The sequence below is a fragment of the Capra hircus genome, chromosome 13 (assembly GCF_001704415.2).
Source record: "Capra hircus breed San Clemente chromosome 13, ASM170441v1, whole genome shotgun sequence".
In the NCBI taxonomy this organism is placed as follows: domain Eukaryota; kingdom Metazoa; phylum Chordata; class Mammalia; order Artiodactyla; family Bovidae; genus Capra; species Capra hircus.
Genome location: NC_030820.1, coordinates 64,423,614 through 64,448,373, shown reverse-complemented (window position 1 = coordinate 64,448,373; position 24,760 = coordinate 64,423,614). Strand labels below are relative to the sequence as shown.

Here is a 24,760-nt window from a genome sequence, read left to right as displayed (position 1 = left end):
AAGTTTTGGGGATCTAGATTACCCAAGATGTTTCCCCCAATTAGTGATTAAGTGATTTTTGAAGTTGAATGGATTATTGTCTTAGCTTGCTGTATATCCAATGTAAGGAATGAGAATTTGATTTAATGAACCAGAACCTTCTTGATGAACTTCTTAAGAGACTGCTAAATAGTAAATAAGGGCAAAGGAGTCTTATCAGTGTGATGTGTTTAGTATTAATTTTTCTTACTGATCCTTTTGACCAAAAATGAAAAGCTTCCCCCTGCCTCTTTTCAGATTTCTAGTGTTTTACGTGGTCTTATTTTGTGTTTGCCAGTCCATCTTTCTGGGTTAAATTTGAAGGTGGCTTTTATTTTTGTGTAGGTGTGTGTGAGAAAAGTGTCTGAAAGCCAAACAATGTATTTCTCTTGTGTACAGCAGTCGTAATATTGAGATATAATTGCGGATTTTGTTGCCGGAAATTAGTGTTCATGTAATATTTGACACTGGAAAGCTGCTTTCATGGAGTTAGTATCCTTAGAGCTTGCAGCAAGAAACTTTGCTCTTCTTTGTTCTTACTTGAGAAGTGATGAAGCCAAAGCTCACATAATGTATAATTTTCCTAAGATCACAAAGCCAGTTTCATAGATTTATGTTTCAAAGTCGATTTTTAAAATGGCTTGGAAAACATCCTATGTTGTTGACCACATAAATTTCAAATTAATATATTTTTTCAGCCTCAAGAATTTGTTTTGGATCACTTTACAAATGGCTGCTTTTGCATTTATTCTTAGAAACTATATGAACTGAAATACTGAAATTTTATTTACTGAAATTTTATTTAAGTCTGGGAGAAACTTTTCTTTTTGATTATATCAAAATGGACATTATCTACGGAGATTAGTGAGCACCCAGAAATACCTTAGGAGTTACGTTGGGTCACAATAACTGAATAATTAAGTTCATTCACTAGTTCAGAAACAAAAAATAGCTCTTTTTTATTATCAGCCCTCCCTGTGGGATAAACAAGACCTTATTAAATGAGGGTTTGAGAATGAGTCCTTGGACCTGAGTTTTAATTGGAACAGCCATGTTGAATGGCACTGTAACCAGGTTCTACTTTTTGGAGTGATGACTTCAAATGTCTAACATTTTGGCTATTTTATTCAGTATTTCGTTGGGATACTTAGTATGTGTTAACCTTGTATGTAATGCATAATCCCATGTATCTTTTTTTTTATAAAAATATTTCTTTAGTAAATTGTTTCATCCTAGGGTGAAATATGGAATCACTTATTTGAGACTTGAATCTGCTTTAGTGTTATTTGAAATTCATTGTTATGAGATCAAGCCATATAGAATAATTTTACAATAGTTCTACAAAGTTATTAAGTTTATAAGGAAGATTCTGAGCCAGTTTTAACTATTACCTTTGATACATTCTTTGTATCTTTTCCCCTGTAGATAAACTTTGTTTCCTGATTTGATATACACATTTCTTTTAAATCTTCCTGAATAATTAGTGGCCAGAATGATGATATAATTGGTAATTTTATTGTCCTATGGTGGTTTTTTCCCCTGTAACTTTTGAGTCTTGAACTTCTAATTGTTTCCCTGAAGCTTTTGAGTCCTGAACTTTTAATTGTTTTCAGAATTAATGTCTTTTGGATGTTGAAATTGGGTTTTACATTGTAAATGGCATATAGTACCCAGTTTTTAGAATATCCACATTTTAAAAAATGACATTGCTTGTGATAGTTTGAGGGACTACTTGAGGGCCTAATACGGTAGATGGTCATTCTTATAGCTGAAAACTTGGTGTGATAAACAGGAGTCTGACCTGGCCGTTGCCTTTTCTCATCTGCAGGTGTGTGTGGTTTCAGCGCAGCATGGCTGTGGTCATCCGTTTGCAAGGTCTCCCAATTGTGGCGGGGACCATGGACATTCGCCACTTCTTCTCTGGATTGACCATTCCTGATGGGGGCGTGCATATTGTAGGGGGTGAACTGGGTGAGGCTTTCATCGTTTTTGCCACTGATGAAGATGCAAGGCTTGGTATGATGCGCACAGGTGGTACAATTAAAGGGTCAAAAGTAACACTGTTGTTGAGTAGTAAAACGGAAATGCAGAATATGATTGAACTGAGTCGTAGGCGTTTTGAAACCGCCAACCTAGATATACCACCGGCAAATGCTAGTAGATCAGGACCGCCACCTAGCTCAGGAATGAGTGGCAGGGTGAACTTGCCTACAACGGTACCCAACTTTAATAATCCTTCACCCAGTGTAGTTACTGCCACCACTTCTGTTCATGAAAGCAGCAAAAACATACAGACATTTTCCACAGCCAGCATAGGAACGGCTCCTCCAAATATGGGGGCTTCCTTTGGGAGCCCAACGTTTAGCTCAACTGTTCCGAGCACAGCCTCTCCGATGAACACAGTCCCCCCTCCACCAATTCCTCCAATCCCAGCGATGCCATCTTTGCCGCCAATGCCGTCTATTCCCCCAATACCAGTTCCTCCTCCGGTACCTACAATGCCTCCTGTGCCTCCTGTGCCCCCAATTCCCCCAGTCCCTTCTGTGCCACCCATGACCCCACTGCCACCCATGTCAGGCATGCCACCTTTGAACCCGCCACCTGTGGCACCTCTGCCTGCTGGAATGAATGGCTCTGGAGCACCTGTGAATCTGAACAATAACCTGAACCCTGTGTTTCTGGGTCCATTGAATCCTGTTAACCCTGTCCAGATGAACTCGCAAAGCAGTGTGAAACCACTTCCCATCAACCCTGATGATCTGTATGTCAGTGTGCATGGAATGCCCTTTTCTGCAATGGAAAATGATGTCCGAGATTTTTTCCATGGGCTCCGTGTTGATGCGGTGCATTTGTTGAAAGATCATGTAGGTCGAAATAATGGGAATGGATTGGTTAAGTTTCTCTCCCCTCAAGATACATTTGAAGCTTTGAAAAGAAACAGAATGCTGATGATTCAACGCTATGTGGAAGTTAGTCCTGCCACAGAGAGACAGTGGGTAGCTGCTGGAGGCCATATCACTTTTAAGCAAAGTATAGGACCTTCTGGACAAACCCATCCCCCTCCTCAGCCACTTCCCAGGTCAAAATCGCCCAGTGGGCAGAAAAGGTCAAGGTCAAGATCACCGCATGAGGCTGGTTTTTGTGTTTACTTGAAAGGGCTGCCATTTGAAGCAGAAAACAAACATGTCATTGATTTTTTTAAAAAGTTGGATATTGTGGAAGATAGTATTTACATTGCTTATGGACCCAATGGGAAAGCAACGGGTGAAGGCTTCGTAGAGTTCAGGAATGAGGCTGACTATAAGGCTGCTCTGTGTCGTCATAAACAATACATGGGTAATCGCTTTATTCAAGTTCATCCAATTACCAAGAAAGGTATGCTAGAAAAGATAGATATGATTCGAAAAAGACTGCAGAACTTCAGCTATGACCAGAGGGAAATGATCTTAAATCCGGAGGGGGATGTCACCTCTGCCAAAGTCTGTGCCCATATAACAAATATTCCCTTCAGCATTACCAAGATGGATGTTCTTCAGTTCCTAGAAGGAATTCCAGTGGATGAAAATGCTGTACATGTTCTTGTTGATAACAATGGGCAAGGTCTAGGACAGGCATTGGTTCAGTTTAAAAATGAAGATGATGCACGTAAGTCTGAACGCTTACACCGTAAAAAACTTAATGGGAGAGAAGCTTTTGTTCATGTAGTTACTTTAGAAGATATGAGAGAGATTGAGAAAAATCCTCCTGCCCAAGGAAAAAAGGGGTTAAAGATGTCTGCGCCAGGTAATCCTGCAGTTCCAGGAATTCCCAATGTGGGAATGCCCAATGCAGGATTGCCCAGTTCAGGAATGCCCAGTGCGGGACTGCCTAATGCGGGAATGCCCAATGCAGGAATGCCTGCTGCGGGAATGCCCAATGCGGGAATGCCTGCTGCAGGAATGCCCAATGCAGGAATTCCCAGTGCAGGAATGCCTGCTGCGGGAATGCCTGGTGTGGGAATGCCCGGTGCAGGAATGCCTAGTGCAGGAGGTGAAGAGCATGCCTTCTTGGCTGTAGGATCTAAGGAGGCCAACAGTGGGCCTCCATTTAACTTTCCTGGTAATTTTGGTGGGTCAAATGCCTTTGGACCACCACTCCCTCCTCCAGGGTTAGGAGGGGCCTTTGGTGATGCTAGGCCTGGAATGCCTTCAGTTGGAAATAGTGGTTTGCCTGGTCTAGGACTGGATGTTCCAGGTTTTGGAGGTGGACCAAATAATTTAAGTGGACCAGGATTTGGAGGGGGCCCTCAAAATTTTGGAAATGGCCCTGGTAGCTTAGGTGGCCCCCCTGGCTTTGGAAGTGGGCCCCCTGGCCTTGGAAATGCCCCTGGGCATTTGAGTGGGCCTCCAGCCTTTGGTCCTGGCCCTGGCCCTGGCCCTGGCCCAATCCACATTGGTGGTCCTCCTGGCTTTGGATCTAGTTCTGGAAAACCAGGACCAACAATAATTAAAGTACAGAACATGCCCTTCACTGTGTCTATTGATGAGATTTTAGATTTCTTTTACGGTTATCAAGTGATCCCAGGCTCAGTGTGTTTAAAGTACAATGAAAAAGGTATGCCCACCGGTGAAGCTATGGTGGCTTTCGAATCTCGGGATGAAGCCACAGCTGCTGTCATTGACTTAAATGACAGACCTATTGGCTCTAGGAAAGTAAAACTTGTATTAGGGTAGCTGTTCACATCATTCTTCCTAGGGTAGATATAGTCTTCATAGTGCTGTGATTAATGCATTCAGATTGTTTTCCTAGTGTTTCCAGGTTAGAACCTGTGGATTGTTTCAATTGCATATAGATTGGTTTCCATAACATAGAGTGTTGGTTGACTGTTTACAGAAGACTCACTACCGAGATAAACATTGCTGTATGTTATAGTAAAGCTGTCTTGAGAGAACACAAAAATGATTTTGGCATACCATTAGACAAACCATTTGTAAAACTCAAATGACCACATGAAGCTTATCAAGGAGTCTAGATTGGTTTTTGTTTTATACCATATGGATGAAGAAGATAGAAATGTCAATAGAGCTCATTAAGGGTGCTCTTGCCAGCTGCTGAAAAATAGAAGCTGGCTACTCTTGGAATTTGGTTCAAAGCTGGACAGATTTGCTTTGTTATAGGGTCAAAGCATTGTCTAAAGTTCTCGTTTTCTTTTAAAATTGAATAAAATCTCTGTATACAGATTCACTGTATGTACCTTTATTGCTTCTTGAGGGTTCTTGCTGTATAGACAGTCCTGCTTCTGAAGTTGCTGCTTTGTTTGCCTAATTGACTCATTTGTAAATGAGCAGAATTGCTTTGTTGTTGTTTTTCTATTATGAAACTCCACACTTGGTTTCTTCTACAACGTTGAACTTTTAATTTCTATTGTCACACTTAAAACTGTGTGGAATAAGACATTTGCCACAAAAGTAAAACACAGAGTCCTCTACCTACCAGAGCCTTTTTGGTTTGACCGCCGAGGAGTAGTTTAGTCAGTTTAAAAATCGTGCCTGTTGTTTGGACGGCATAAAAAACCAGAAACCACTTTCAATAATCATTGTTTAAGATGCCTAAGTTGAAATCCTGCCCAAGATGGACTCTAATGTTCTGGCAATTTCCTTTTGTTCCAAATTGATGTGAAATGACTTGTAAAAGTAAATAAAAAAGGGTCCATTCATAAGAAAGCATCGTTATATATAGGTTTTTAAAGTTGAAGTTGAAATTGTTAGTTTTGTTAACGATTAATAGTGTGATAGGAAAAGATCCATAAACTAGCCCATAGATTGATACGTACTTAATCCTGTTACTTGAAGGCTTTTTGGTCTAGTTGTTTGATCAGGAGCCTGTTTACAAAAATTCTAAAGAGTACAAGTGCCGCTGCTAGAGGGGAGAGAATTGAGACTCCTTGCCCTTTCATACTTTGGCATTCAGGACGCTAAGGCAGGAGGACCACATGGGTTCTGGTTGGTGAGTGTCCTTGTCATGAAAACATTTGCCTTACAACGTCCTACTCACTGCCGCAAAAGGCTCTACTTATGGTTACTTTTCTTAAAATGCTCTAAAGACGTGTCACATATTATAAACGGAATGGGAGATTGGTGAGATATCATGAAAAACAATTTTGTCTTTTACATGGGCCTCTGTCTTGGTTTGAAACATCCCCAACATTTCCTACAAATCAATGTACTTATAAAGGGGTCAGCCTTTTAAAAGAAGTATTTTCTATTTAAGAAAAATAGTGCCTTTTTGGTGTTGCAATTCAGCAGAACGCTTAAATACAGCGTCTCTTGTAATTTAGAGTTAAGAGTGGCAACAGTTTCATTTGTGTGATAAGATTTGGAAAGCCTTTTCATCACTACAATCTTAGAGGATTGACAGTACAGGATTTTTTGTTTAGGGAAAGGACTATTTAGACTTTCAAAGACGAAATGGCTGTGTTGTGGGTCTTTTGGTAATTCACGAATACAAATTTGCTTTGACAGATCACTAGATAATTGCCTCTTCAACTGAAAAAGCAATATGTTTGTATATGCTGTTCAATTTAAGTTTTCTGTTAAGTAATCATTCTCATTCCAAAGACAGAGTGCAAAAAACTTCAGCACTGCTTGGGAATCTTATTTCAACTGCAGATTATTTTCCCGATTGGAAAGCTACTTTCATTTTAGAAAAATGGGTTGTTTTGAAGATGAAAGTCTTTTTATTTTTCACAATTTATTTTGGTTATGTGTTCATAAATTCTTATTAAATATTTCATATACTTCATTGCAACTACTTTGTTATTCCTACATTTTAGATAAATGCTAAAAAAAAGGAAAACTTGATTTCATTGTTCACCAAATTAAATAAATTTAAAAAATAGTGGTTTGTGTAGAAATTGGAGAGAATTGTGTTTCATATTTGGTCGATCACAACAGTGCTTCTCTTGTTGTGAAATGTAATTAAATACTTTGCCCTCTGGAACTTGATTTTTGTGTATCTGAGACTTATTAACATAGTGCTAACTGCTAAGCATACTGTTCCATCTAGTTCTGATTGGAGTTTGAGTTTTTAAAAAATTCTTGAAAATATGTTCTGTGAAACTATTCATACCTCTCTTCCTGCAAATTTTCTCCTAAGAATAAGGTTTGGGATGAAAATTTACATTATTTTCTCATTTGCTTGTATGGTACGAAGGATTTGTAAAGCTTTGCTCAAAAGTTTTGTGCATTTGTTAACACTATCATGATATTTTCAATCTTCTGTGTAAATTTTATTGCCTGTTTTTGGTGACTCTGACATTAATAGAGAAACTTTTAGGTTTAGTGGGTCCCCCCTCCATTTTTTGTTTTGTTTTTTGTTTTTTTAGTTTAAAGGGTTAGTGAAATCTATAAAATGTATTTTATAAATAAGCAAACTTGTAAACTTTTCTTGAACTTCAGTGAAACATTTAGTTCATAAGCAACATTTGGAGGTGTGTTCTGTGTTTGCACTGTAGTTTGGATGTAGAATTATTAGTGGCTTTTTTTTTTTGTAACACAACACTATTAAGTGATAAGTTTCTAGTTTTGTGCTTCAAGTTGTCAAAGCATTGATAGTGGAAATTCCATTAGGAAACTTTATTCGGAATTTCAGAGAGTAATATTCAGTGTAATTAAGTCAGTCTTAACCCACGGGATGAAAATATAGGGCTGTGTATGGAAGTAAACAGACATACATTTTGGATGGAAATACCTTGGATGAAAATAAGGATGCACGAAAGCCTTAATCAAGCTGAGTCCCTTTTATTGGGTTCTGTCATTGTGTACAGGTGTGGGTCAAGTGTTTAAAAATGAATCCACTAATCAGTTGAAGAACACTTTAAAAATGAGTAAAGAAAATGTAAAATTGCTGCTAGTTAAATTTTCTGGAAGAAATTCTGGCAGTGATTACTTGAAAAAATTATTTCCTACTCTGGCAAACATTTAAATTGTTCTACTGGCAGTTCTATAGTAGTCCAAACTTTAGAAAGCAGACACAATAAAATGACTTATTGCCAATGTGGCCACAACATTGCCAGCAAAATACTGCCTGGGCTTCATTCAGCAGAGATTTTTGTTTTTATAGATGAAGTCTTGAATATTGTTCAATAAACTTGTCACGAAATAAAACAGGCTGATGCTTTTAATGCTTTAACTGCACAGATGTACTCTATTGAGCTATACCATTAGGTATTTTTGGGTCTTTTAAAAACTCGAAAATATTTTGTGCCTTTGGAAACATGGCTTTGGTGATCTTGGAGGTAACGATTGTTGCTTATCCTTGTCTGCTAATGCTGAAGTATGGAAAGAAGAGGATACCTGGAACTGCAGGGAGGAATCTTGATTCTAGGTCAAATCTGTGGTATCCACTTTTAAAGACTTATGTTTGTTTTGCTAGCAAGCCACTTTGTTAATGTGGACTGAGAAAGAACTGGAAACCAGGTGCTCCTTTTCATGAAAGGAGTCTTAAAGGGGGCTGTGAATTTTTTTTTTTAATGGTTAGGAAATGGGAAAAGAAATATTCAGACTATATTGTCACTTGCACATATCTTTAAAACTTTGTTTTCCTTCTTTGTTTTTGCATGAGTATGTTAGGTATTTGAAGTGGGGAAGTGGGGCTAGAAATCAAAAGTATTGCTGGTTTCTGACACTGATGCTCTGATTTTGTCCTTTCACGTTTGTTCAACTTCTACTGGAAAAAAAAATAGCAAATAAAAAGTTTCCATAAACTCCATAGAGTCTCTTTAAAAAAACAAAACTGAATTGGAGTTGCAGAGAAATTAGCGGGCTGTTCCTTTTAACCAAAACTCTTGAAAAATGTTTATAACTTTTTTCTTTATCTTGAAAGTTTTAGCCTGAATTTGAGTTTGAATCCCCAGCTTGTTTGGGAAAGTTTTAGACTAGATGTAATAAATTCCAGATAGTTGCTGAGCTGTTCTAAAAATTGTGACAGTTTGACTAAGCATTTGAAAAATTACAGAATGAAATCAGCTGTTTGGAATATCCAGAAATATCCAGAATGGCCTTTACCATCTTAAAAGGGTAGACTGTGTGCTAATATGTCTCTTTCTTGTTCAGGAGAGATCACTCAATTTCTATAACTCATGGTTGTCTGCCTTCCATTGTTTTACAGCAAGTAACTGTCAATTATATGCATTTCCACCATTCTCCTTACCCCCAGAAGTGGAGTTTTTATGGGATATGGTAGATTCCAAACTTAATGGCTATTCTTTTTAATTAAAAAAATTGCTTGATATTCCACTTCTTTTTAGCATGGAATCTGGTAGATAACATTAACTTATTTTAAAATGTTCTTGGAAGACTGTACTCTGGTGGTGGCACAATCCTCTGATGCTGTGGTGACTTTGGGGAAACTCTTCTGTTCAGCCAATAAGTGGGCTCATCTCTTGTTGGTGCCTGCTTGTGTAAATCTTAATTCTTCACTGTGCTGTTCTTGGATTTGTTCTCGGTGCCTTAGCTATTTTGTGCCAGGGAATCTGACAAGCATGTGGCTCCTTTTCTGCATCACCATAACTAGCAACTAGCAACCAAGGCACTGCTTTTCTACATACTGTTCTCCTACTGAAGGGGCAAAAAGCCTCCTGGGGCAAACATTCCAGCCCCAGCGACCGAAGGGCAGCACTCTTAAAACCTAGAGAAAGGAAAGTAGTGCTCATTAACCATATTCCATGAATTCTGTTGAGAGCCCCAGGAACCTCTCCCTAGCAAAAATATTGACCATTAGGTCATAGAGACTAAGCAAACACCAGCTGTGGAGAAGTGGGTAAATAGCACATCAGAACACTGGAGTTGGCCCTCTAGCTGCTCCAGACATCCGGACTCTGATTTTAGTGACTTAATAGTTTATCATCAGTTTTCCTAGTCAACCGATGGCTTGCCATTTCATGTCAAGTGAAGGAGGTGGTGCCTGTTTGGGGAAAATAGAGCCATGACCAGGCAGAGAACATAATTCAATATGGACAATCAAAGATGTTAAATAATCATAACACATCCCAGTATTCCAGTATCAGACTGGTCCTTGGTGTTGATTCCCTATTTTGATGCTGTCAAATTTCCCCTTTTACATGCTTATACAGTAAGCTTGCTTAGTAACCAGCACTGTTAAATTTTACTTTGACTGAAGCCCCCTCACCACTCTCTCTGTAACCCTAACTTAATTGAGTTGGAGTGAGTGTGAGTTCACCAGCAGCTCTTGATTAGTGAAATAAGATTTGTCATTTATGCATTTGTGCTACACATCAAATGTAACCACTGCATTGTACAAGAAGTCACTTGTTAGCCCTTGCAGAGTGGGAAAGTCTTAAGGGTAAGGAAGTTCAGCTGCTTAGGGGGGTCTTAAACCATACTAACAGGTGGTATTGCTAATTTCCTCTTTTGTCTTTTGTTCCGCACTTCCCTATGTGTTGGGTTGCAATACAAAAAAATGTCACATCCTTTATATATAACTCCTTTCTGTGGTGTGGGCCCAGGAGGATCCCTCTGCTATAAATCTGGCTTAGGTGGTAGAAAGACTTGCATTAGTTGCATTACTCTTACTGAAGTAAATAATCCTAATCACCTTTGCTTCTGTGACCACTGAATTGGCAAGTTGGAACTGGAAACGTCTGTTACCGACAATTTCACATGGATATACAGCCTAGCCATATAACTCATGCTAAGTAAGTGTTTTGAGCAGTGCATCTAGTACTTATACATTGTGTTGGTTGGAAAAGGGAGTATGAAAGATAACCTGTTCTTCAGTGCCTTAAAAAAAGACTTGAATGACTTAAAAAAAAAAGTCTTAAGACTTCAGTTTTAAATGATACAAGTGCTCAGTTGTGTATATACAAGGTATATACTCATGACCCACTGGAACTTTCAGTAGATAAAGGGATTCCTAACCGGTTGCTAAATGGTGGGACAGAAACAAGTGTAACGGAAGCCTTACATGTGATCTCTTAACTAGGGTTCTTGGGGACACAATATTTGTTAGTTTAGTAGATTGAAATGATTCTGTGAGGCCAACACAGTGGCAGTATCTAAAATTCTGCCTGTCTTGAGCGCTTTTAAGTTGTCCCGTAACAGCATAGCTTGAGGTTCCAGCAGCCTAAGTGGTATGACTGAGCTGAATGGTCTGCAGGGCAGGCAAACAAGGCAAGGGTTGGTTCTAGGGATGTATTGACCTAGCAGAGGGCCAGAACCTTTTCCCTTTTTAACAGTCTGTTGAGTAGCTGCCAGATTACACTTTTTATAAACAACCAGTCTAAGAAGACATTCATAAACACTTCAGAATTGTGAATTTCTCCATCAGCTTAACCACTTACATGCATAGTGATTATGCATTCCTTTCTGGGCTTAGATACATTTTGAAACAGTCTTAGCTTTTCTGTGTAAAATGTCTCCCTTTTAGTTCTTGTTCTTAACCAGCACTGTCCAATAGAATTTTCTGCAGTGGAAGTGTTCTCATCTGCACTAACGCAGTAATTGAATTATATGTGACTAGTGGCTACTGTACTGAGCAGCACAAGTCTAGAGATCTTGGGCAGCACTGTCCAATAGAAAAAATAATCTGTCATTTAAAATTTTCCAGTAGCCAGATTTAAAAGGTTGGAACAAGTGAATTAAGGATATAATTTACCCCAGTAGATCTTAAATGTTAGTTTCTTTAAATATACTCAATACAAGATTATTGAACTATTTTACATTCCTTTTTTTGTACTAAGATTTCAAGATTCAGTGGGTATTTTATAGCACGTTATGACTTGAACTAAGCATATTTTAGGTGGTGAATAGCCATATGTGGTTCAAAACTACCCTTTTGGACAGCCCAGATTTACAATATAAAAAAAGTTATTCCCTGTCATTTCTCTCTTAGTTCTGCTGCCTCTTTCAACTGTTTCTTCACTTTTGGGTGTTCAAATGTTGTTGCATTCCTGCTAACTTTTACCCCCCCCCCCCCCCCGTTGTGTTAGCAGGCTTGTTTTTGAGAACTTGGCTCAGTTACCTTTCTTATGGGTTGCACTGGAGGTTAACTAGGTGACAGTTTTATATTGTAAAAGCCCTGATGCTACAACCAGCAGCTTCCCCAGAGCTAGAATCTCCCTCCACCCACACCCCATCCACAATGGCAAGTGGGCACATCCACGGGTGTCTGTAATGTAGTGTTTTCATTTTTGAAATCCTCATTTTAACATCTCAACTTCCCTAACATAGAAATTCTGAAGATCCACCCATCTAAAGTTCTCCTATGTATGCCTTGTAAATTTATTCCAGTGAGGGGGCTTACATTATCAACTGTAGGTAGGACTCTTCCAAAGGCTCTGGTTCTGCTGCTTTTGTTCATTAACTAAGCTTCTTTTGTGCCATTGGTCACATTGCACACTGGAGATGCACGAGGTCTTGTTGATGTCCTTGTCCTGGAGATGCTGAGGAAGGTGGTCTAGTACTGTTGTCTCAGATATACTGCAGGCAATAGAGGCAGATGTCTCATTTAAAGAACATGGGTTAATATGTAGATTCCAACAGGGCAGGTTGAAGGCAGAGGTGACTGCCCAGTTGGTGTTCTTTGAAATTTTTGGTATAATTCATTTTCTGAAGCAAATTCTACTTTATGTGCTATATTCATGCTTGTTATTTAAAGTTTACTCCTTTGAAAACATGTAATATGGAGTACCACAGTGTCTCCATCCCTGCCTTGGCAGACAAATAGCGAAAGAAAATGTGTGGTGGATGCAGAATTATTTTCGATCTGTGTGCGAAGTTAGTGTAGATCGTGAGATGAGGCCACATGAGCCCACTGCTCTTTTAGTGGCCAAGTGGGTTTTGGATTGAATTGGATTACAAAGTGTGGAATGTTGGTTAATGGTTGGAAACCACATCCTCAGGGAATCAAGTTGTGGTTCACCCAAGTTACTGTGTGTCCCAGAACTAATCATTTCCTTTCTCTGTCTTCAGTGGGATTAATAGGATTAATTAACAAATGGGATTAAGTTAGATAATCTCATTATATCTGATTTTAAACTTCTGTGAACCCAGCCATTTCATTTCTTTCTGGAAATCTGTAAATTTGAACCTTGAATGAAACACCAGTGGAACTAAAAATATTGGTCTGGCTATCGCTTTATGGCTTTTCCTGAGTGATAGCATTTTCACATTTAAGCTTAAAGGTTTCATTAGAGGAAAGGGTCTTCATTTCCCTTTTTTAGAGGCTGTTCCTTTCCTGCCAGTTAAGTTCTCTGGAGCAGGTAGACCAGAGGTATTCCCCCGGTGTCAACCACCAAATAGGTAATGAAACAGTAAAAGGAACCATTTATGAGCACTGAACAGAGGAGCAATCAACACATGTAGGGCACTTTCCACAGTTGATCCCATTTAAGTCTCACAACGATCCTGTAAAGTTTATATCATTATCCCCACTTTACAGATGGAGAAATCCAGGCAAAGAGAAGCGAAATAACTTGCCCAAAGTCTCTTTCATAAAGGAAAGAATTAAATGATCATCTGTCTGTATGACTTGAGGCAGAGCCCCTCCTTTCCTTAGCTGTTTCCTGCCTCTCCTTGACCTTTGGAGGTTGGGGTGCAGGGAGGTACGAGAGGCCATTGGCATCACTCTTCTCATGGATCCTGAGCCAGCTGGGGAAGGGGCTCCAGCCTTGTCCCCATACTGCAATTGCTCGTTTTGAAGTTAGAAGGTGGAGGCTTTGTTTAAGCTCAAAGTCATGAGGAAAACCTTCCGCTCTGATACAGTCTTATCTTGCTTTGAAGGCTGTGTGTTCCTTGGTTTGATTCCTTCCCCATATTCTCTCCTTAAGCTAGATTCCCTTTGGAGAGTTGGACACAAATGGTTGGATTTGCCCATATTTGGACAAGTCTTTTGGGGACGTTGGTGTTGGATCAGTGGCTTTCAGACTTTTTTGACCGCAGAAGTATAGCAGGATGAGAAACCCTGCGACCATTTACTATACCATATTTTCCCACTTTTCACTTTTTATGTAAACATGCATATCTTTAAGCTTTTTAGTATTGCCAAGTACTGCATGACAACCAGACTTCTTAATACATGGATCTAAACCAAATTATTTATGATGTTAGTTTATAAACACAATTTTAGTAGCCATTAAATGAATAAAGAATTTTATAGTAAGGATTTGCCTATTTGGTTCAGCTTGTGACCCAAGAGGGACTGTCCCTTAGGCTACTGATTTAAATTTGGGGAATCCTGAGTTACAGGGAGAGGCAGGGGTAGAAATACTTGTCCTCCTTCATGTCCCTGGACGCAGAGAGGGAAAGGAAGAGTGCTGGCGGGGGGTGTAATTTGTCTTTTCAATCTTATGAGAAGAGAGTATTCCATGAATGGTCTTCTCCCCATTGGGAGCTTATGGAGACCTTCCTGATGGGTTTTCAAGATTTGATCCAGCATGTGAGCTGCTGCAGCGTGCCAAGGTAGGCAACAGAAGTGAGAGCATGGCTCTGGTTTGTGAATGAGTGATCCTGCCATACAGATGGGTGCTCTTTTCTTCCTCACAGCCTGGAAATAGGGTCGAAGGCTGGTGCCTTGCCTTGTTAGACTTTTGGGAATGGAGGAAGGCAGTGTAATAACTCCTGAGTGTGAAGGACTGATGAGTTTCAGCTCGATTGGCCCTGAATTGAATCCATCTGGATCCAGGAGGAAAGATCTGTTCTTGGTTTATGAAGAGCCAAGTTAAAATCTCACAAGGTAGGGGTAGGGGAAGCCAAAGAAAATACAGAGTGAGTTGCTCCCTGTTGGCAGACAGTGGCAGACAGATTCCCTATCAACAGTCGAATGCTAGTTAACTGGCTCGAAGGGGAAGGGAAGCCCTGATTTTTAGCGTTTGCCCGGTTTCTGTGGTTCAAACTTTTAACGAGGCCACCTACTTACAAAATTTGTTTTCAGTCCTCTCTTGTAAACTATTCAACCCTGCCCCAGCACACTACTGCAAGCCTCCCTCAGGTGTTTTGAATTCCCATTGTGTGCTCAGGTCTGTGCCCTGTGACATAGATACTGAAGCACAGTGTCTTCTGAAGAAACTTGTTATTTCATTGACAGGCCAGGAGCTGGAAGCACTGACAGGGTACAGTTGTGGTGTGGATCGAGTATAGTAGTCCAGAGTGAGAAGCTGAGTGCTGGAAAGATCATGACAAGGGGACATTTGAGAGCTAGACTTGAAGGATAATAGTAACAGCTAATGTTTATTGGTAATAATAGTATCTGAGTCTGTACTAAGCATCTTGCACACATTATTTATGATGTTATTTTTTTTTAGAAATAGATAATACCTTCCACTTTACACATGAGGAACCTAAGACTTAGTAAAAAAGAATTCTGCCCAAATTGCATAGGTGAGACATTTTGGTGGGTGTGTAGTAGTATCTCATTGTGGCTAGAAAGGAGTAAAGCCAGTACTTGGAACCTGGTCACTTCAACTGCAGAACTCATACTCTAGCCCACTGTATCATATTGCTATTAATAGAAGAAGGAAGGTTCTCTCAGTGTAGAAGGGTATGACTACAGCCCAAAGTCTTGGGACTAGGTGGGAGTCAGCATATTTGAGTTCTAGTCCTCATTTTACTTACCCATGTATGTCTCTAGCCAAATCACACCTTTCCTCTTCATCTTGAATCGAGAATCAGATGATCACTTAGTTCCTTTTTATTTCTAACATGTTGTGAATTTTAAGTTATAAAAATGAGAGTATAGTTTCTTTAAGGAACAGTATCCTGTCAGGGTATGAGGCATGGGAAGCTCTAAGTTTGGCTGGTGATGGGGTAAGCAGAGGAGAGTGATCTACCAGGGGCAAATGAAAGGAATGAGACTCCCAAGTGGTGGAAAGCAAAAGCAGAAAAAGTTGTTGCTGGAAACTCAGTTGTTTCCATTTGCAATTCCCCAGGTGGAAAGATGTGAATTGTGGGTGCACAGAGAGAGAACAAGCTAGTCTTTTGCATTGGATGTTCCTAGACTGCTCACTTCTCCTTGATGGCTTTAGCATCAGGCCAGGCCTTTATTTGGGTTATTTCTGAGGATCCTCAAGTTATCACTCCTTTCTTTTAGCATTAACTTAGCAGTTATTTGTTAAGCACCTGCTATGTGTGAGTCACTGGAATGGAAATAAGACAAATCTGGTCCATCCCCTGTTGAATTTATAATTTGGTAGGGGTAATAGATAGTGTGCAAGTAAGTTACACATTTTGATAGGTTTGTGAGAAGCTGGGTTTTGTTGGTTGGAGTCAGGGAAAATTTCTGCCTTCAGCATGGGAAACAGGTGGGAAGGGACCAAGAGTGGAAATGGGGAGACCAGTTAGAAGATGATTACAGATATCCAGGCAAGATGGGCTGATTGAGAAGCAAGTACACAAAAAATGGGATGAATATTAGCCAGATCTCTTGCAAAAATAAATGGAAAAATTCTTGAGATTCTTTTATTGACTCACTTAAATGTTATATTTAATAAAGTTTTGTAAAATTCCAGTCTCTATAAAGGATACTGAAAACCCTATGAGATTAATGACAGTAGATGAAAAGTAAATGAGACTGGTGTAAAGTATGTGGCTGTTAAAGGGATATGAGATGGAAGAGTGACATGGACTAGTTTTAACTAGAAGATTTCCAAATGGGCAGGTTTGGAGATGAAATTTAAAGGAGATAAACTGGATTTAGGAGAATAAACCCATGCATTGGAAAGTTTAAAAGGAATATGACTCAAAGGATGGAAAACTGCACATTATAAAAATTTGCTTATAAGAAGCACTATGAGAAAGTAAAAATCAGATTTGTGAAAAAAAAAAAAAAAAAAAAAAAAAACTGTAGTTATCCAGGAAGCTCTGACCTCTCAGAATGAAATCCAGCCCTGTATGCTTCTGAGACAGATAGGGGCCCACAGCATTCCGATTGTGGTTTTAGTCTGGGCAGAGAAGAAACAAGAATAGGGCCAGCTGTGAAGACGGTGGTTTTGGTAACAGACTAAAATAGAAGACTCTAGCCTACCAGAAATTGAGGCCTGGTACAAGAGGAAGCTCCTTACCCCCATGTGTTTGACTCAGCTCAAAAGGATCTTTTTCTGGGATCTTTAAGAAGTTACAGAGGGGAAAAGCCACAGGTCCAGTTGTTGTCTATAATCTCACCACCACAGTTAATTGCTGCTAACGCTCTTATAGTTCACTCAGAGTCTCTTTTTTTTTCACAGTCTTCATCAGGAATAAACCTGTAGTCTTCCATTTTAAGTTTTTCCCTCAACGTTTTTTTTTTATTATTTAAGAAATTTCTTCTGATTGTATCAGGTCTCAGTCGCAGCACACAGGACCTTTGTTTCATCATGCAGACCTTTCATTGCAATATGCGGGCTCAGTAGTTGTGGCGCACAAGCTTCGTTCCCCCATGGCATGTGGGATCTTAGTTCCCCAGCTAGGGATCAAACCTGTGTCGCTTGATTGGAAAGCAGATTCTTAACCACTGGACCACCAGGGAAGTCCCCTTCCATTTTCCTCCCACTCGCTAGCATTTTACTACAAAAACTTTGAACAAATAGAAAAGTTGAAAAAATTATACAATGAATTCCCATATACCCACCGCTTAGATTCTACGGTTTAAAATTTCCCATATTTTACTACATCTATGCATTCCATAAATCATTTTAATTTTTGGTGCATTTCAAAGAAGTTGCAAGCATCAGCGTACTTCACCCATAAACATTTCAATATGCCTTGAGTTGAATATGGGTTTTGGGACAGGGGGTTGATAAAATTTACATATAAGATGAATATAACTTCAATGTACCATTAGATGAAAAGGGTAAATACACCTGTGACTCACATTCCTATCTGGGTAAAGAACTTATATTCTCCCTAGAATTCTCTTCTGCCTCTTCACAGTTAACACCTGCTTTTCCCCTGGGGAACGGGAAGAAAAACCACTATTCTGAATCTTTTTTCGTGATAGTTTTTTCCTGTCCTAAAACTTGATAGAGTGTAAGTGCATTTTATGCTTCTGATTCATTCATGTTGCAGGTATGAATAGTTTGTTTCTGTTTTTGCTGAGTAGCTTTCTATTACATATACAAACATACTGTGGTTTGTTTATCCATTCTTATACTGATGGATACCTGGGCTGTTTCAAATTTTTGGCTGTTATGAATAAAGCTGCCATGAACATTCATGTACAAGTCTTTTTGTGGACATAATGTTTTTATTTCTTTTGGATAAAAGACTAGGACGTGGGTGCTCTTAGACTAGGTGTGTGTTTGGTTTTCTAATAAGCTCCCAGACCGTCAAAGGAGTACCTTTAACACCTTCGCTAACACCGTGTGAGGGTCTCACGTCCTTACCAAGATTTGGCGTCAGTTTTTTTACTTTTAGCCATTGTGACGGATAGGTAATAGTATCTCCCTGTGGTTTTAATTTTTATTTCCCTGGTAACCAGTGATATTAATGACTTCTTCCTTTGATTATTTCCAGTTCATATATTTTCCTTTGTGAAGTATCAGATCAGAATTTTTTTTACCCATTTTTTAAATTGACTTGTCATTTAACACTGAGTTCTAGGAGTCCTGCCTTTAAATTTTAAAGCCTAGTTTGTAGAAGAGTACAACTTCTGTGTTACTGCTGGACAAGTTCAAATAGAAAAGGCCTGAAAGTTTGAGCTGAGCAGAAGCTTTTAATCAGTGAATGTGCCTTTTAATCAGAGAATGGTTATGAGTACCAACTAAGCACTAGTATTAAGGATACAGAAATACTACCTACCCCTAGCTCCAAGGAGTCCAGGTTATGAAGGTAGACAAAAGTAAAAATTCTGATGTAATGGTTTCACCATTAAGTCACTAAATATTTGCTGAGTTCTTACTATAGGATGGATACTGTTGTAGGTATTGTACATATAGGCAAACCAGACATAGCTCCTGCTCTGATAGAGCTTATTTATTTTCTGGAGTATATATGGGGGAAGTATTCTTGCTTGGAAACTCCCATGGATGGAGGAGCCTGGAGGGCTACAGTCAGTGGGGTCCCAAAGAGTCGGACACACAACTGAGGGACTTACACTTTCACATGGGGGAAGATAGTGCAGAGGCGCTGAAGTGAGGAATGAGATGGATGTTGAGTGTGTGTGGATCAGAAATGAAACCTGTCTGGAAGGTACATAACAAGATGATGAATTAGGTGAGGGTCAGGTTTTGTAGGGCCTTGTAGACTGTGGTAAGAACTTTGGATTTTTGTATTTTGAGCATTTTGGGAAGCCATTCCAGAGTTTTAAGCAGAGAAATGGCATGAACTGGTTTCTGTTTGGCTGATGAATTGTGTGTGTGTGTGTGTGTGTGTGTGCGTGTGCATGTGTGCACATGTATATACAGAAAAGCTGCTGAAGAAACTGGTGCAGTCATCCACAGGAGAGAGAAATCCGACCTGGGGAAGGTGGGCAAGACTTCAGAAAGGAATAATGTCATAGCATAACGATGGATAACAAGGCATTTGCTAGGGAAGAAAGTCAGAGGTATCAGCAAGTGTGTGTGGCTGTGTGTATGTGTGTGAGGATCAAGAAATAGCCTTCAATGACTAGTTGGGTTGGTGGTGGAATGACAGGAGGTGGAACAGTCAGAAAAGGCTTTGAAGGTTGCATTATAGATGCAAAATCATCATATTACACAGTTGCTTAATTCTGTATAGATTGGTCCTCTAGAGTTGTGCCACAAGGTGGCTGTGCTAGGGAATTAGGCTTTGAACCTAAGGGCCGTGAACAGATATATACAGGGCTTCTAGTTGGCGTAGAGACTTTGAGGAAGGTGTCGTCAAGGACGACTAGGTAAGACACTGATAGGATGAAGAAACAGGAGGCAGGAAACAAAGAGGTCTGAAGTTATGTGCAAAGTGTGTAGAGGCTTGGGATTAGAGTATTGTCAGGAGGACCTGGAGGAGTGGATTGGGGGAAAAAGTTGAGTCCTTTTAAAAAATACAAAATAGTTTAAAATATTGAAATAGTATAGAAGTGTCTGTGCGTGAGAGTTGCTCAGTTGTGTCCAACTGTTTGTGACCCCATGGGCTGTAGCCCTCCAGGCTCCTCTGTCCATGGGATTCTCCAGGCAAGAATACTGGAGTGGGTTGTGATTTCCTTCTCCAGGAGGTCTTCCTGACCGAGGGATCGAACCTGCGTCTCCTGAATTGGCAGGCAGATTCTTTACCACTGTGCCACCTAGGTGGTTGTTTAGAAGTATCTAAGAGTATGTCAAATTACCACCTTTATTCCATTCCTCTGAAGTGTACCTAAAAGTTGAATTTATTTGGCGTGTCTTCCATTTTTTAATGTGATTGTATTTATTTTGCATATATATTTAAATCTGTTGTATATACACATACAATTGAAGTTTGAAATGGGGTTAACTTTCCTTACCATTTTTTGCAACTTTATTTTTTCATATGCTACCAATATACTTCGGCCTTAATTGTTTATTTACTTGCTGCTCCGCATTCCATTGATTAATTACCGTAATTTACTTAGTCACCACCTAATTGATAGACCTTTAAGCTGTCTCACATTTTCCACTGTTAAGCAGTAGTGAAATGAGCATTCTTCCTTGTCTCCATACTGTGCAAACACTGCCTGAGAGAACGTGTAAAGTGAGAAGTGTGGGGTCCAGTCATGACCTGGGGTTAAGTTATGGTCCCATTACCTTAGGGAGTATGTGTGGTTCTCTGGATCTGTCCTAGGGGAGCCTGCAAAGCACTGACTTCTGGTCAGAAATCTAAAATCCACATTTGGCGGCAATATTCAAAAGAACTAGGGCTGTTTCTCCAGATTTTAGCTTGGGGTTCACTGCTTCCAAGTTTTAGATGGTTCTCAGAGGGAGATGAAATAAAGCTTTCTTGTCGAATTTTAGACTGAAGAAGAAATAGGAATAATGTGTAGAAGTAAGAATTCACTTGGGTTGGTTTGGATAGCACTTGATGGAGCAGGACTTTCTGATAATTGAATTATAAGAGTGGTGGGTTTTCCATCATTGGATGCATTCAAGCAAAGGCTCAGATGCTATGGAAGGACAGTATATAAAGCAGATTGAACTCTTAAAAATCATTCCAGTTTTGCTTGATAACAGCATTTGAGATGGAGACCGTGAGGCACCAAGATGGGAATAGCACTGACTGTGGGTTGGGCTGGGCGAGGGATTGACTTGAGGGTCGATTTAGGGGAGGTTGAGGCTAGCGGCATCCTGATGTATAGTGCTGGGAAACCTGGAATGCTAAATGAGGCTAGGTGAGGGATCTGACTTTGGCTGCACTCTTGACACAGATGGTCTGCAGGTGTGTTGGTCAGCGGGGACAGAGCGTTAGTGAAGAGTCTGAGGATAACTGTTACGGTGACTTAGGAAAATGGGTTTATATGGACGTCATGGTGATCCATGCAAGAAGATAGTGTTCCTAGCAAAGGAGATGGATGAATTGGAGATGCTTTGGTGCTGTTTGACAGCCAGTCAATTGAGACCAGGCTGAGATGGGAGCAGGGGCTAGAGATGGCCTTTCAGATTTCATTCAACAAATATTATCTAGGTGCTTGAGATAGAGCAGTGGAAAGAACAGATAAATATCCCTTCCCTCATGGAGTGTGCATTCTAATGGGGAAGACAAAGCATATAAATATATACAGTATATTAGTGATAAGTACTAAAGAGAAAAAAAGTAGGAAATAAGTATGTGACGTATCAGTAGAGTTGAAATTTCAGAATGGCCAGAAAAGGAGAACCTTTTCATTCAAAATAGAGAAGATGATTTTGAATAGAGACCTAGACACATTGTAAGGCAACAGCAAGCCCTGTGGATTATACGAGGGAAGAACCTTCTAGGTGTTGAGGTAGAAACAAGCATATTTGTGGAATGACAAGCAGACTGGCCAGAATAGAATGAGCAAGAGGGGTCCAGTCAGATCTAGATCTCTCAAGACCTTGTTAGTGCGTGCTTGTGTGCATACACAGTCACTCAGTGGTATCCGACTCTGAGCAGCCCCATGGACTGGAACTCGCTAGGCTCCTCTGGCCATGGGATTTCCCAGGCAAGAATACTGGAGTGAGTTGCCATCCTCCAGGGGATCTTCCTGACCCAGGGATCGAACCTTCATCTCCTGCAGCTTCTGCATGGGCAGGCAGATTCTTTACCACTACATGACCTTGTAGGCCCATGCAGAGTTTGGATTTTTTCTAAGGAATGGGAAATCTTTATTGGGTTTTGGCAGAGGTGTGACGTGACCCATCTTTTAACAGGGTCAGCATATTGACTCTCATGCTGTATTGAGAGTAACCTGTTTGGTGTGAGGATGTGAAGAGGTGAGAATGGCATAGGTAGGCTAAGGGAGACCTCTTAAAAGGTGATGCATTAAGGCTGGTGAGAGATGATGGGCTTGGACTAGGTAGTGCAGATAGGAGCTGGACCTGAACAGCTGATTAGAGGCAGGAGAATCAGTGTGAGGATCATAACTACCTCAAGATGTAGCTCCCCAGGGTTAGTGGGAATCACTGAAGGAAGAGACTTTGAGAAGCAGAATCTGGAAGACAGTTGTATTTTGGGCAGTGTTGGGCTTAGAACTTGGACTCAGGTCTGATTTAAGGCCAGTAAAGGCATCAGAGTGAGATTGATTGGTCTCTGAGAAGATAAGTTTGGGGTCCAGGTCCAGGGAGCATTATTGGGATTAGGACCCAATTTGGGGCTGAGGACTAGTTTTGGGTCAAAGTTGTTGATGGAGGCCAGTACACTGTTTTCTGCATTTTACTGTCATTTTCTTGGACCAGGGTTGGCTATAATCGCCATCTCCCATGCCATTGACCCTACCCAAGGGGATTGGAGGAGTTTGGAACCTATAGAGCCTTCTTTTCCTTAGGTTTCATGGGGGTAGACACAGGCTCAGCCCTGCCTGGCTGAAGCTGACTGGCTTTACAAGTTGGGAGCTATAGTCAGGGAAAGGTGGGAAAGGTGGAAAAGGGTCCTCGGTGGCTAATTTGTGTCTTTTCCACCCCCCACCCCCCCAGATGGCCCACTGTGTGACCTTGGTTCAGCTGTCTGTTTCATGTGATCACCTCATTGACAAGGACATCGGCTCCAAGTCTGACCCACTCTGTGTCCTTTTACAGGATGTGGGAGGGGGCAACTGGACTGAGGTAAGGAGGACTGTGGGGGTTAAAGTTGTGGAGGGATGCTAGGACTGTGTGGGGGTGGAAGGTGCGTGACTGTCATGCTTATTGGCTTCTTGCCCACAGCTTGGCCGGACTGAGCGAGTACGGAACTGCTCGAACCCTGAGTTCTCCAAGACTCTGCAGCTTGAGTACCACTTTGAAACAGTCCAAAAGCTCCGATTTGGCATCTATGACATAGACAATAAGACACCTGAGCTGGGGGACGATGACTTCCTAGGAGGAGCTGAGTGTTCCCTGGGACAGGTATGTAGGTCCAAGGATTAGAATCCTTCAGACACAGGTTGAGTCAGAGCCCTGTGAGAGAACCCAGAAAGCCTAGAACTTGGAGGTGGGGGTCAACAGGACCTAACCTTGTCTGAGATCTTGGTCCCCCATCCCCTGCCCTAGATTGTATCCAGTCGGATGCTAACTCTGCCCTTGATGCTGAAGCCTGGAAAGCCTGCTGGGCGGGGGACCATCACGGTAAGGCTGGGGTTTGGTGGGGGAGTGTGTTCATATCAGTGAGGAATTCATGAGACGATACAGTCTCCTGCCTCCCCTACCTAGGTCTCAGCTCAGGAGCTGAAAGATAATCGTGTAGTGACCATGGAGGTGGAAGCCAGAAACCTGGATAAGAAGGTGTGTATGGAAGGAGGCCCTGGGGGTTCAGGAGTTAAGCAGACAGGGGTGGTGTATTGGAGGTGGGAGGGGACAGAGGTGTTTCATACTGTTTGTCTCTGCCTGCATCTTATAACTGGGGTCTCTGTGACATTGACAGGACTTCCTGGGAAAATCGGATCCGTTCTTGGAGTTTTTCCGTCAGGGTGATGGGAAATGGCACCTGACATACAGATCAGAGGTGTGAGCCCCCTGGGATTGGGTGTGATGGAGCAGGAGAGAATCTCTTGGGGTTTGTGACTACCAAGATTTGGAGCACAGGGAGGAGTCTGCTTATGGCTAGGGAAGGATGGCAGCTCCCCACATGCCAACCCAGCGCTCACTGGAAGCTTTGTACTCTACCCTCAGGTCATCAAGAACAACCTGAATCCTACTTGGAAACGGTTCTCTGTTCCCCTTCAACATTTCTGTGGGGGAGACCCCAGTACACCCATCCAGGTGAGGAGCTTGCCTCCTGAATGGACTGAGCAGGGGCAGAGAGTCTAGGGAGGGATTTATTCTCACCTGCCACCTGCCTCCTGGTCTTTACGTACACACACACCTTTCCTCCTAGGTGCGATGCTCCGATTATGACAGTGATGGTTCACATGACCTCATTGGTACCTTCCACACCAGCTTGGCTCAGCTGCAAGCAGCCCCAGTGAGTGCTGGCTCAGGGATATTGAGGTGGACATAGGGACTACAGCCCCAGAAATAGAGGGACTGCAAGGCACCTCCCATCCTGGCTGAGGCTCTGGAAGTTTTCTACTCTAATTTTTCTTTCCTTACTAGGCTGAGTTTGAATGCATTCACCCTGAGAAACAGCAGAAAAAGAAAAGTTACAAGAACTCTGGAACTATCTGTGTCAAGATTTGTCAGGTGAGACAATAGCCCATGTGACTCAGCCTTTGA

General features: G+C 41.0%; 1 protein-coding gene across 11 annotated transcripts in view; it reads left to right on the top strand.

Moving 5' to 3' along the window:
• CPNE1 (copine 1) overlaps nt 1-24,760 on the top strand; it is a 39,015-nt gene that overhangs the window by 6,305 nt on the left and 7,950 nt on the right. For 6 of the 11 annotated variants that reach the window (XM_018057777.1, XM_018057776.1, XM_018057773.1 and 3 more), the window contains one exon: nt 1,847-16,851. In XM_018057777.1, coding sequence (XP_017913266.1) covers nt 1,869-4,730 — 2,862 coding nt within the window. In that variant the 5' untranslated portion in view covers nt 1,847-1,868 and the 3' untranslated portion in view covers nt 4,731-16,851. Of the gene's footprint in view, nt 1-1,846; nt 16,852-23,047; nt 23,177-23,275; nt 23,456-23,599; nt 23,675-23,758; nt 23,831-23,969; nt 24,051-24,217; nt 24,308-24,422; nt 24,510-24,640; nt 24,728-24,760 lie in introns of those variants that run through there. The other 5 variants (XM_018057782.1, XM_018057783.1, XM_018057779.1 and 2 more) reach the window with 2 other exon arrangements.